Below are 12,367 nucleotides of genomic sequence, written 5' to 3'. Positions count from 1 at the left end.
GCACCTGTGGTGTGGTGTGCAGGGATGGTATGCAGGTGTGATGTGCACCTGTGGTGTGTAGGGATGGTGTGCAGGTGTGATGTGCACCTGTGGTGTGCAGGGATGGTATGCAGGTGTGATGTGCATGTGTGGTGTGCAGGGATGGTGTGCAGGTGTGATGTGCACCTGTGGTGTGCAGGGATGGTGTGCAGGTGTAATGTGCACCTGTGGTGTGCAGGGATGGTATGCAGGTGTGATGTGCACCTGTGGTTTGGTGTGCAGGGATGGTATGCAGGTGTGATGTGCATGTGTGGTGTGCAGGGATGGTATGCAGGTGTGATGTGCACCTGTGGTGTGTAGGGATGGTGTGCAGGTGTGATGTGCACATGTGGTGTGTAGGGATGGTATGCAGGTGTGATGTGCACCTGTGGCGTGGTGTGCAGGGATGGTATGCAGGTGTGATGGGCACCTGTGGTGTGCAGACATGGTATGCAGGTGTGATGTGCACCTGTGTTGTGCAGGCAGGGTGCATGCCCGCAAGCTGCAGACACAGGTGGTGGTGGGGGTGGGGGATGGGGCAGGCTTTGCTGCCCCCAGGGCGCTAGGCGGGCACCAGGCCTGCTCGCTGGTCACCTGACAGCTCCTGGGGGCTGAGCATGCTCGCTGAGGTCATGCAGTGCTGCCCGGCCCCCTCCTGGTCAGGGGACGGCACGGCTCCCATGGGCGGAGGGCCTCCCAGAGTCGCCCCACCACAGCCCACCCCACTGCTGCCCCCTGCTGGGCAGGACAGTCCCAGGTCAGAAAAGGCACTGCCAGACGGGACCTCAGAGCCCCTGGGCGACCAGCGCCAGCAGTGCGGTCTGTCTGGTGAGGTCCCGAGCTCTGAGGCCCCTGTTGGCCACCCTTAGTGGTCAGTGTCACATGTACCAGGAGAAGGGATGAGCAGAGCGTTTATTGAGCCTCAGGAAGAGTGGCCAGTGGGGGTCAGGTCAAGTGACAAGAGCGGGGTCGCCCTAGGGCAGTATGGCTCTTCAGCACACAGAGGTCAACAGAGAGGACACCGGCACCCCCACCCAGGTAGGAGCAGACTGAGGGGCTGAGTGGGGCACAGGCAGGACCGGCACCCATGGCCCCGGGCCGCGCCCATCAGCAGCTGCACTGGCCCGGGGAGCCGCCACAACAGGCCTGGCGGGAGCAGGCAGGGCGGCACAGCAGGGACACGCACGAGGCCGCCGGGCGGCAGCAGCCGGGCTGGCAGCAGGGGGCGCAGCAGGAGGAGGTGGGCACGCAGCAGGCGGGCCTGCACACGGGCCTGCACAGCAGGGACACGCTGGAGGACGGCGGGCAGGGCGGGCAGGGGCGGCAGCAGGGCTGGCAGCTGGAGGACTGGCAGCAGCAGGAGGAAGCCCCGCAGCACACGGGCTCACAGCACACGGGTGTGCAGCACACGGGTGTGCAGCACACGGGTCTGCAGCACATGGGTCTGCAGCACACAGGCTCACAGCACACGGGTCTGCAGCACACGGGTGTGCAGCACACAGGTCTGCAGCACACGGGCCTACAGCACACAGGTCTGCAGCACAGAGGTCTGCAGCAGACGGGCACGCAGCAGGACGGCTGGCAGGCTGAGCAGGGGCAGCTGCAGGGCTGGCAGCTAGACGGCTGGCAGCAGGAGGGTGTGCAGCAGCTGGCGCAGACGGACTGGCAGCAGGGGCTGGACGCACAGCCTGCTGGGGAGCAGAGGAAGGTGAGGCAGGGGGCGGGGGCGCAGCCGCGGGGCTGGCAGCAGCTGGGGGCGCCGCAGGGCTCGCAGCAGCTCTCTGGGCAGTCGTCCACCTGCCAGGAGGCGTGGGTGCAGGCGTCGGAGCAGACGGACATGGTGGAGGCGGCCATGGCGGCAGAGTTGGGAGGAGCGGGAGGTGTGAGTAGTGTGAGTGTGAGTGAGTGTGAGTGAGTGTGAGGTGCTTGGGCTCCTGGGCTTTTATACAGCCCAGGTGTTTTCAGCCGGGCACTCCGGGCGTCGGCCCTTCCTTGTTGGTGGCCCTTCCTTTTGCTGTTTTGCGCTGGCTTCTGGGTCCTCATTAACTCTGGTGTATTTACACAAGGCTCTGTTCTGCCGGCACAGCACAAACACGTACGGAGGGCAAGGGCCGCGCAGACGAGCCTCTGTGCGCTGGCCACGGCCGGTGCAGGATGACCTTGCTCTGCTAACAAGACCTGCTGGGCCGGGAGGGGAGAGGCCGGGAGTTCCGGTCCTGCGTCTGAGCCACACAGAGCGGTGCGCTGCAGCCGGGGCGGATGGGCCGGGGAGGAGGCAGAAGGGCGGAGGAGCAGAGGCCCCAGACACAAGTTGTCAAGCCCAGTACCGATTGTCACAATTGAAGATGAAGGAGAACTCCAAGGAGGAGGCGGATTCTTCTAGGGGGCAGGCTTTGCAGTGAGTGTGTTGGGGGGAGCATGAGGGTCTCAGTCACACAGAGGCCCCCAGAGACGTGAAAATGACAGCGCCTCTGCCATCCGAGGCCCGGCACAGAAAGAAAACCCTCCACGCTCCAGAAAGAGATGGACGCCCAACTTTCACGGTGCAGGCTGGGGTCTATAGCGCACGAAGCCCCGGAAATCTCCACTGTCCGTGGGAAATGCTGGATTCCCCCCGGTCCCTGGCCCCGGCCCCCGGCACACCCAGAGCGAGGGAGGTAACAGCGTCCAGATCTCACGGCCACAAGAGCTGTGGAGCGCACACAGCCCCCGCACAGGACACAGCCAGAGGAAGGCAACCCCAACCGCGGGGAGAGCGCGACGCGGTCCTGCCTGGTAACACAGAGCCCTGCGCCCGGACCCGAGCCCCCCACGCCACTGCGCCGCAGCTGAGAGGCTGACAGCACACAGTCCTGAATGCACCGCCACGGCCACCAGAACCCACCTGCCCACAGGGCCTGCGCACACACCCTCCGCACCCACACTACCGCGCTGTATACACCGCCGCGTCCGCCGGGCAGAGCGTGACGAGGTCTCAGCGCAGCCTGCGCGGCCGCCTCTGTCCTCAGCAGACACTCGGGATGCCGCCAAGATGGCGACCGTGTCCGCCAGGGCTGTCACTGTTCAGACGGGAACTCTGCGTGCGTCGGGCGCCCCACGGTCCCCACTCAGTGCTGGACTCCGGCTTGTGGCGGTGCACGCCAGCTTGCACAAACAGCACTGCGCACGGGTTTTGGCACGGTCATGAGTTCTCATTTCTCTAGACTAAATACCCGCGCGTGGGTGGCTGGGTCTACGCCGCTGCGGGCTGAGCTTCACAGACACCGCCACGCGGCCTCCTGATGGCCGGGCCGGCTTGCGGTTGTCCTGCAGGCTCCGAGAGTCCGGCCGCTGGCACCCCGGCCAGCACGCAAGGGCCCTGCTGTTTTCTTCGAGGCCTGGGCCATGGGAGCAGGTGCGCTTGGTTCTCACGGCCGGGCTGGGCGGCTCCTCCTGATGGCTGGCAATGTGCTGGTTTCCCTAATGTGCCCCTTTTCCAGATGGTTCTGTGGCGGCAGCCCTTCACTCGCTCCACAGGGCCCCACATCCTCCTTCGTGGTTGACAGCAGCCCTCGGCATCAGCCACTGGAACGGGCGTGCGTGGTCATGGTTTGGATACAGCTACTTTGGTCAGTTTGTCACACATTTTCTACTGGACTCGGTCTGGCTTTTCATGGTTTTGACCGTATTTTAGCAAACAGAAGAGTTTAATATTGATGAAGTCCATTAGTCAGCCTGTCTTTCCTTTTATGGCATGTGTGAATTCTGTCTTAGCACAGGACCATAGAATGTGAAGTGCTGTGGCTCACGCCTGTAATCCTAGCTACCCAGGAGGCTGTGATCTGAGGATCACGGTTCAGAGCCAGCCCAGGCAGGAAAGTCCATGAGACGCTTATCTCCAATGAACCAGCAAAATCCAGCACTAGAGCTGTGGCTCAAGTGGTAGAAACCAGCTTTGAGCAAAAACAGCTCAGGGAGAGTGCCCAGACCCCGAGTTCAAGCTCCAGTACTGCCCTCACACACACAAATAGGCAGCACAGTTTTTCCCCTAAAGAACAAACATTTCTACCTTGTGTGTTTAGGCCAGTGGCCAGCCTTTAGCTTTTCCATTAAGTATGAGGCGTGAGATGTGTAATGCTCACCTTTCTTCTCTTCCCTCCCTCCCACCACAGAGGCCCCTGGAGCTCAGGACTGGTCTTGTTGGGTGTGGCATCGATTATCCACCCACCAGCCCCTGACTCCTCATATCTCAATCCATCTCTTCCTTCTGGGTTTTCGTGGTTCATATCAACATTGTCACATTTTATTGTAGTGTAAATCAGATGTTTTGAACATTAAAACATCAGGGCTGGAAATGTGGCTTAGTGGTAGAGTGCTGGCCTCACACACATGAATCCCTGGGTTTGACTCTTCAGTACCACATACACAGAACTCAATTCAAGTGGTGCTGTGGCTCAAGTGGTAGAGTGCTAGCCTTGAGCCAAAGAAGCCCTGGGACAGAGCCCAGGCCCAGAGTTTAAGGCCCATGGCTGGAAGAAAAACTAAAACACCAAACCCCACTGCTTCCTACAGAACACTGGAATAGCACTGACCGGCTGCTTTTGCTGTTTTCAGTTCCCATCCTTCCACCCTCTATTCTTGAGGCCAACCAGGTCCCCTGCCAGACACACGGACTGTGCCTTCCGGAAGGTGGCTTTCTGTTTCCTTCCTGGTCTTGTCTCTCTGGCAGCCCTTTGTGGGCTGTGGGACGGCAGGGAGGCCTGCAGCTCCAGGCCTGTCCTTGGTGGAGAGCCTTCTGAATTGGACCCCTGGAGTGATGTCAGCCAGGAGTCTTCCTCCCTCTCCTCTTCCTCCTCCTCTTCCTTCCTTCCTCCTCCTCTTCCTCTTTCTGCTTCTTTGGCAGATGGTCCATCTCTTTTTGCTTTAGGTTATTTTTTCAGGGAGGGTCTTGAGTTTTGGCCAGGGCTGACTTTGGATGGCCACACTCCTACCTACAGCCTCTCACACAGCTGTGTCACAGGTCTGCACAACTGCACCCAGCCTGCTGATGCAGATGGATTCTCACATTGTGGGAGGCCGTCCTTGAACATTGATCTCCACCTTCCAAGAAGCTGGGAGGCATGGGCCACCACGGGCCGCCAGTCTTTGTGAAATGCTTTGTACCAAGTTACAGAGTAAACTGATCCATGTGTTCCTAGTTTATAAAGAACAAATCACAAATGGTGACTTGTTGTTGAGTTCTGTAGTTTCCCAGAGTATCCATTGGTACTACCACATTCCTTCCTTTTCCGGTTGTATTGATTGATTCTTCAGGACTGAGCTAGCCTTGCATTCCTGGGGAAAGCCAGCCCTGTTGTAACACATTATCCTGCTGCATAGTTTTCTGAAATTCCCTAGGTTTGGACTTCAGTGTATTGATGACACCCCCCCCCCACGTTGTGGGAAGAGCTGTGTAGAACCATCATTCTTTTCATCTTTGAACATTTTCATAGACTTGTCTAATGGACAACCTGGACCTAGTCGTTTCTTGGTTGGAGTGATTTTAAGTTGACATCAAGAAAGAAACTACAGGGAGGAAAAGGGATGTCAGAGAAAATATTGCAAGAGACACGTGTGGTAAAGCTGCTACCCATAATTACAAAGACCTGTTAACACTCAATGGTAAGAAAACAACCTGAACCAAAAATAAACAAGGGTGGATAAACCCTTCACCACACAAGATACACAGGTGGCCCAGAGGTGCATGCAAAGATGTCCCATCACTTGATAAATGCACATTAAAGTAACCACTTGACACAACTACACACCTATTCGAGTGGCCAAAATCCAAAACTGACAGCAGCAAATGTGGGCAAGAGTTTGGCACGTTGGTGGACCCACTCCTGGGGGAATGAGAAATAGTGCTGCCACCTCCCAAGACAGCCCTGTTCACCCTTCCTTCCTTCCTTCCTTCCTTCTTTCCTTCCTCCCTTCCTCCCTTCCTTCCTTCCTCCCTTCCTTCCTTCCTTCCTTCCTTCCTTCCTTCCTTCCTTCCTTCCTGCCTGCCTGCCTGCCTGCCTGCCTCCCTGCCTCCCTGCCTGCCTGCCTGCCTTTCTCTCTGTCTTTCCCTCCCTCCCTTCCTTTCTTTCTCCTTCCCTCCTTCCCTCCCTCCTCCCACGTCTCTTGGACCAGGGCAAGCATCCCAGTAGCCTATAACACCCTAGAATGAAGTAACCCCACAGGATTGCAACACATACAAGAACAACAATGTCAAGGCCCCACTCAAATCCACCAATTACTGAAGAGAAGAAAACATGGGAAAGTGTCACCAATCACAGACGTGGCCCTGAGCAGCTCCCACTGATGTCCACCAGCACAGATTTGTCACCCAGCAGTGCCCACTGTATTCCACGCATTCCAGAATTAGAAAAACAAAACAAATTAAGCATATTAAACAAAAACAAGGAAGGTCCTTTAAAATAACCTAAGACACACGCTGGGAGCTAGTGGCTCTTGCCTGTAATCCTAGCTACTCAGGAGGCTGACATCTGAGGATCATGGCTCAAAGCCAACCTGGGCAGGAAAGACCTAGAGATTCATCACCAGTTAATCATCAGAAAACTGGAACTGGAGCTGTGGTAGAGCACTAGCCTTGAACACAACAGCCCAGGGACAGTGATTAGGCCCTGTATTCAAGTCCCAGGATCTGAACAAATAGTAAAGGCAAATGATGTAAGACACAATCAGACGCTGAGAGAACAGCCCAAGTCTGAAATGGCAGAAAACTTTGTGAGGCCCCTTCTGAATTCATAGCTGGACACTGTGGCCTGTGCCTGTCACCCTAAGGTATCTGGTAGACTGGGGCCAGAGGGTGGCCGTACCAGGCCAGGCAGGGCGGAAAAGTCCAAAAGATGCATCTCACCAGAAGGAGGCCAGATGAAGAGCAGTCTGCCTGTCTTTCCAGAAACTACAGGAAGCCCAAAATATGCAGGTAGCAGTCCAGGCAAATGCCAGCCAGGAAGCAAAGTCCTGTCTCAAAAACATGGCCAAGCCTGGTGCTCGTGGCTCACTCTCCACACACAGTAGAGCTGTGTGCTATGTGTCATAGTTCTTCCTAGACCCATTTATAAACTTACTACAATCAAAGCCCAGCAGGATGACAGGGTTCTAGACGCCCCGTAACACAGATGGCAGCAGGCGTCAGGGTCTAGGCGCCCCGTAACACAGATGGGGGCAGGTGACAGGGGTCTAGACGCCCCGTAACACAGATGGCAGCAGGCGTCAGGGTCTAGGCGCCCTGTAACACAGATGGGGGCAGATGCAGATGTCTCTGGACTCTTGCCGGTCACCGCGGATCCACTTTTTCTCCTTCATCATTGGCTCAGCCTGTCCGATGTGGCCTTGGCTGTGGCTCCCTTTGTCCCACAGAAATCCTGTGGACGCACCCAGCGCTCATCTCCCCCACGTCCTATCATTCATTTGTATGTACTTTCTTATGTACCTACCGGTCCGTCTCCCCATCCACCCTGCCCTACCTCCATCCCGTGTACGGCCTTAGCGATGCTTCATCCTCTCTGGATTTGGGCTAAATGCAATAATTCTGCCATAAAAAAAACTCGCATGTATTTTTGGTGGCTGTGTTAACACCCAGCACGAGACTCCAGGGCATAGGACAGGCACGATGCAGTTCAGCAGACGCACCCACGGTGCAGTTTGCATCCCTGGATGCATCTCCTGGACCTGTGATTCCGGTTACCCCGTTCTTTGTGAAATGAGATCTCCTCGGCCCACGGTGGACGCCATGCAGGAAACCCCCTCTAGTGTGAGTGTGCACCGAGGGGAGGCGCTCCTGGTATATAGACACCTAAACAGATTCACAATGGCTCTGAATGTCTGTCTCCGTTCCTCTGTTTGTTCAGCTGTTTTGAGTGCTGTATTTGTTTAAATGTATGGCGACTCTCTCCTATAAATCAGAGCAAGGGCCTTTGCCTTTTACCTCCTACACTCTGGCAGAGACGGGGTGTCTTCCCATTCATCTTGCAGTCTGACTCCCGGCTCTCTAACACACAGTACCATATCTGAGCCCACCGTCTGAACCCTGCTCCCCATCTGTTGTCATGTAGATTTCCCTGCAGGCGTGGAAAGTCTGCTCCAGGCCAAGGTGTAAGGTGAGGCCTTTGCTTCCCCCAGAAGATGGGGCGGTGGGGGGCTGCGTGTGGCTCCCTGGCTCCAGGCTTGGCAGGGCTGGCGCTGTCCGGGCTGCTCTGCGGCTCTGCGGGGCCACCTGGGCGTGGGGTATCTGGGGAGCCTCCGGGGACCTCCTGGGCCGCTCTGCCCTCCACCCCCCAGGGTGCTTCTGGGCCTTTCTCTCTGGGTGCTGCAGCCTGCCAGGCTCCTGTGGCGCTGGTTCCTGGCTACAGTACAGCTTCAGTTTTTTTCCTCCATGACAGAGGTCTGATTTTCATTCCTGCCTGGCTGATTTGTACCCAAGTCCCATGTCCAGGTGTCCTGTGCATGTCAGGGGTCCTGTGCGCACAGGGGTCCTGTGTGCAGCCAGCTTGCGATGCCTCTCTGTCTGGGCTCTGGCACTGTGGCTCCCGGGTCAGAGGACGGCCGGGTCTCAGCGGTCCTGTCCCACGGCTGTCTCTGGGTTGCTGGCAAGGTTCTCTGATTGTCCACGTTATCCAGAGCTGAACTTGCAGTCCCTTTCTGAGCCATCTGGCTTTCCCTGGCGTTTCTGCCCTCCTGTGTCGGGTCCCAGGGGCCCATCCGCGGGAGCAAGGGGGGTGTTGGGGGCCACACCTCGGCCAGTGCCGCTGTCCACACACCTGGCCAGGGTGGCCTGGGCTTCCCAGACATCCCCAGAGGGGCTTGATGCACCCAGGAGTGGCTGGGCTGGTGACAAACACAGACACAAACTCAGTAGATGCTTCAGGAAAACAATTTATTGGAGGGTCTGACAGTTTTCACAATCAAGGGGATGGAGGCCGAGGCCCCAGACCACTGAGAGAAACCAGGGCCTCGGTGCCGTGGGGTGAGGCCTGAGCAGGACCGCCGCCTGCATCTGTGCACACGGCTCTGCCCGCCCAGGGGAGGCCTGACCTGTGGCCACGGCCCTCTAGACCAGAGCAGAGCCTGCTTGTTGATTGGAGAAAGTCAGTCTGTACACAGATTGTTGCTGAGGAGCCCACGTTCCCTGAGCAGGCCTGGAGAGGCCTCCTGGCACCATGGAGGCATGGCCAGAGAGGTGGGGCGCCAGGCCTTGAGCTCCAGGCTCTGGGGATCACTCAGCAGCAAGAGCTAGTTCCACAGCAGGCCTGGCGGGAGCAGGCAGGGCGGCACAGCAGGGACACGCTGGAGGACGGCGGGCAGGGCGAGCAGGGGCTGCAGCAGGGCTGGCAGCTGGACGGCTGGCAGCAGCAGGAGGAAGCCCCGCAGCACACGGGCTCACAGCACACGGGTGTGCAGCACACGGGCTCACAGCACACGGGCCTGCAGCACACGGGCCTGCAGCACACGGGTCTGCAGCACACGGGCTCACAGCACACGGGCCTGCAGCACACGGGCTCACAGCACACGGGCCTGCAGCACACAGGCTCACGGCACACAGGCTCACGGCACACGGGCTCACAGCACACGGGTGTGCAGCACACGGGCTCACAGCACACGGGCTCACGGCACACGGGCTCACGGCACACGGGCCTGCAGCACACAGACTCACGGCACACAGGCTCACGGCACACAGGCTCACGGCACACAGGCTCACGGCACACAGGCTCACGGCACACGGGCTCACGGCACACGGGCTCACGGCACACAGGCTCACGGCACATGGGCATGCAGCACACAGGCTCACGGCACACAGACTCACGGCACACAGGCTCACGGTACATGGGCTCACGGCACACAGGCTCACGGCACACAGGCTCACGGCACACAGGCTCACGGCACATGGGCATGCAGCAGGACGGCTGGCAGCAGCAGGAGGAAGCCCCGCAGCACACCGGCTCGCAGCACATGGGTCTACGGCACATGGACTCACGGCACACAGGCTCACAGCAGGACGGCGGGCAGGCTGAGCAGGGGCAGCAGCAGGGCTGGCAGCTGGACGGCTGGTAGCAGCAGGAGGAAGCCACACAGCACACGGGCTCACGGCACACGGGCTCACGGCACACGGGTCTGCGGCGCACGGGCTCACGGCGCACGGGCTCACGGCGCACGGGCTCACGGCGCACGGGCTCACGGCGCACGGGCTCACGGCGCACGGGCTCACGGCGCACGGGCTCATGGCAGGACGGCGGGCAGGCTGAGTAGGGGTAGCAGCAGGGCTGGCAGCTAGACGGCTGGCAGCAGCAGGAGGAAGCCCCACAGCACATGGGCTCATGGCACACGGGCTCACAGCATACAGGTCTGCAGCACACGGGCTCACGGCACACGGGCTCACGGCACACCGGCTCACGGCACACCGGCTCACGGCACACCGGCTCACGGCACACCGGCTCACGGCACACCGGCTCACGGCACAGAGCCACAGGCTCACAGCACACGGGCTCATAGCAGGACGGCTGGCAGGCTGAGCAGGGGCAGCAGCAGGGCTGGCACCTGGACGGCTGGCAGCAGCAGGAGGAAGCCCCGCAGCACATGGGCTCACAGCACACGGGCTCACGGCACACGGGCTCACGGCACACGGGCTCACGGCACACGGGCCTGCAGCACACGGGCTCATGGCACACGGGCTCACGGCACACGGGCTCACGGCACACGGGCTCACGGCACACGGGCTCACGGCACACGGGCTCATAGCAGGACGGCTGGCAGGATGAGCAGGGGCAGCAGCAGGGCTGGCAGCTAGACGGCTGGCAGCAGGAGGAGGAAGCCCCGCAGCACACGGGCTCACAGCACACGGGCCTGCAGCACACAGACTCACGGCACACAGGCTCACGGCACATGGGCATGCAGCAGGATGGCTGGCAGCAGCAGGAGGAAGCCCCGCAGCACACCGGCTCGCAGCACATGGGCTCACGGCACACGGGCTCACAGCACACGGGCTCACGGCACACGGGCTCACGGCACACGGGCTCACGGCACACGGGCTCACGGCACACGGGCTCACGGCACACGGGCTCACGGCACACGGGCTCACGGCACACGGGCTCACGGCAGGACGGCTGGCAGCAGCAGGAGGAAGCCCCACAGTACACGGGCTCATAGCAGGACGGCTGGCAGGCTGAGCAGGGGCAGCAGCAGGGCTGGCAGCTAGACGGCTGGCAGCAGGAGGGTGTGCAGCAGCTGGCGCAGACGGACTGGCAGCAGGGGCTGGACGCACAGCCCGCTGGGGAGCAGAGGAAGGTGAGGCAGGGGGCGGGGGCGCAGCCGCGGGGCTGGCAGCAGCTGGGGGCGCCGCAGGGCTCGCAGCAGCTCTCTGGGCAGTCGTCCACCTGCCAGGAGGCGTGGGTGCAGGCGTCGGAGCAGACGGACATGGTGGTGGAGGTGGCCATGGCCATCTGGGCTGGGAGGAAGAGGAGGCAGAGGAGGTGTGAGTGTGAGTGCAATGGCCGCTGGCTTTTATTCCCCTCCTGTGGGTGGTGTCCTGGCCACACCCTTCGTGGTGTGATCCACTCCTGTTTGCTGAGACATTGTCCAGCTTGGTCAACCCAGCCTCGGCTAGATAGGTTTACCTGTCAAATATTAATCCTATCAGTCTGCCTGTCTGCCTGTCTATCTATCTATCTATCTATCTGTCTATCTATCTTCGGTCTGTCCAGCCATCCACCCATCCTGTTGCCTGGTGGGGCTCTGGGCCCTGAGGCCAGCCGTGGCACACAGGTCCTGATGATCAGGGTCATGGCCCGTCTCAGGACGGGTGCTCCCTCCAAACGAAGCTGGTGCCATGGAAGTGGCCTCCTGTGGTCTCACCCTCTCGGGGACTCCACCCCTGGTCTGCAGGGCAGTGAACCCCTGGCAGGGGCCGGAGGCCAGGGTGGCTGGTGACCGCCAGGGCCACTGACCCCGAGGGGCCCAGCCTGGACCCTGCGCCCAGCGCCTTGCGCCCAGCTCGGAACCCCTATCCTCTCCCTGCCCCATGCCCCCTCCTTTGGTCATGCGTCTCCTTGGCTGGCACTGGCTCTGAGATTCCCTTCCATCCCCCACCAGGCACTTCAAAGACAGAGGGGAAGTGAGGGAGCCCTGCATCTCCAGCATCCCCTGTGCGCCCTCCTGCCCTCCGTTTCCAGTCCACCACAGTGGCTTCTATTTCTAGTTCATAGCCCACTCCCCATCTGCCCATCCCCACCCTGTACCCCCCATCCACCCATCCCCACTCTGTACCCCCCATCCGCCCATCCCCACCCTGTACCCCCCATCCGCCCATCCCCACCCTCCACCTCCCATC

At 60.1% G+C, this 12,367-nt stretch overlaps 2 protein-coding genes across 2 annotated transcripts; both read right to left on the bottom strand.

Annotated features, from left to right (window-relative positions):
- Nucleotides 1-1,125: 1,125 nt before the first annotated feature.
- LOC138832585 (keratin-associated protein 10-3-like) lies at nt 1,126-1,872 on the bottom strand. The gene is made up of 2 exons (XM_070030810.1): nt 1,504-1,872; nt 1,126-1,401 (listed from the first exon to the last, which is right to left on the bottom strand). The coding sequence occupies exons 1-2, from the start codon at nt 1,870-1,872 to the stop codon at nt 1,126-1,128; spliced, it is 645 nt and encodes a 214-aa protein (XP_069886911.1).
- A 7,391-nt stretch (nt 1,873-9,263) lies between these two features.
- Nucleotides 9,264-11,474, bottom strand: LOC138832584 (keratin-associated protein 10-2-like). Its single transcript, XM_070030809.1, has 2 exons — nt 11,186-11,474; nt 9,264-9,652 (listed from the first exon to the last, which is right to left on the bottom strand). The coding sequence occupies exons 1-2, from the start codon at nt 11,472-11,474 to the stop codon at nt 9,264-9,266; spliced, it is 678 nt and encodes a 225-aa protein (XP_069886910.1).
- Nucleotides 11,475-12,367: the final 893 nt, after the last annotated feature.

This window comes from Dipodomys merriami, unplaced genomic scaffold (genome assembly GCF_024711535.1).
Source record: "Dipodomys merriami isolate MVZ:Mamm:240054 unplaced genomic scaffold, mDipMer1.0.p SCAF_2, whole genome shotgun sequence".
NCBI classification, from domain to species: Eukaryota; Metazoa; Chordata; class Mammalia; order Rodentia; family Heteromyidae; genus Dipodomys; species Dipodomys merriami.
Note: the sequence above shows the minus strand (reverse complement) of the source record. Positions and strands in the feature narration are given on the sequence as shown.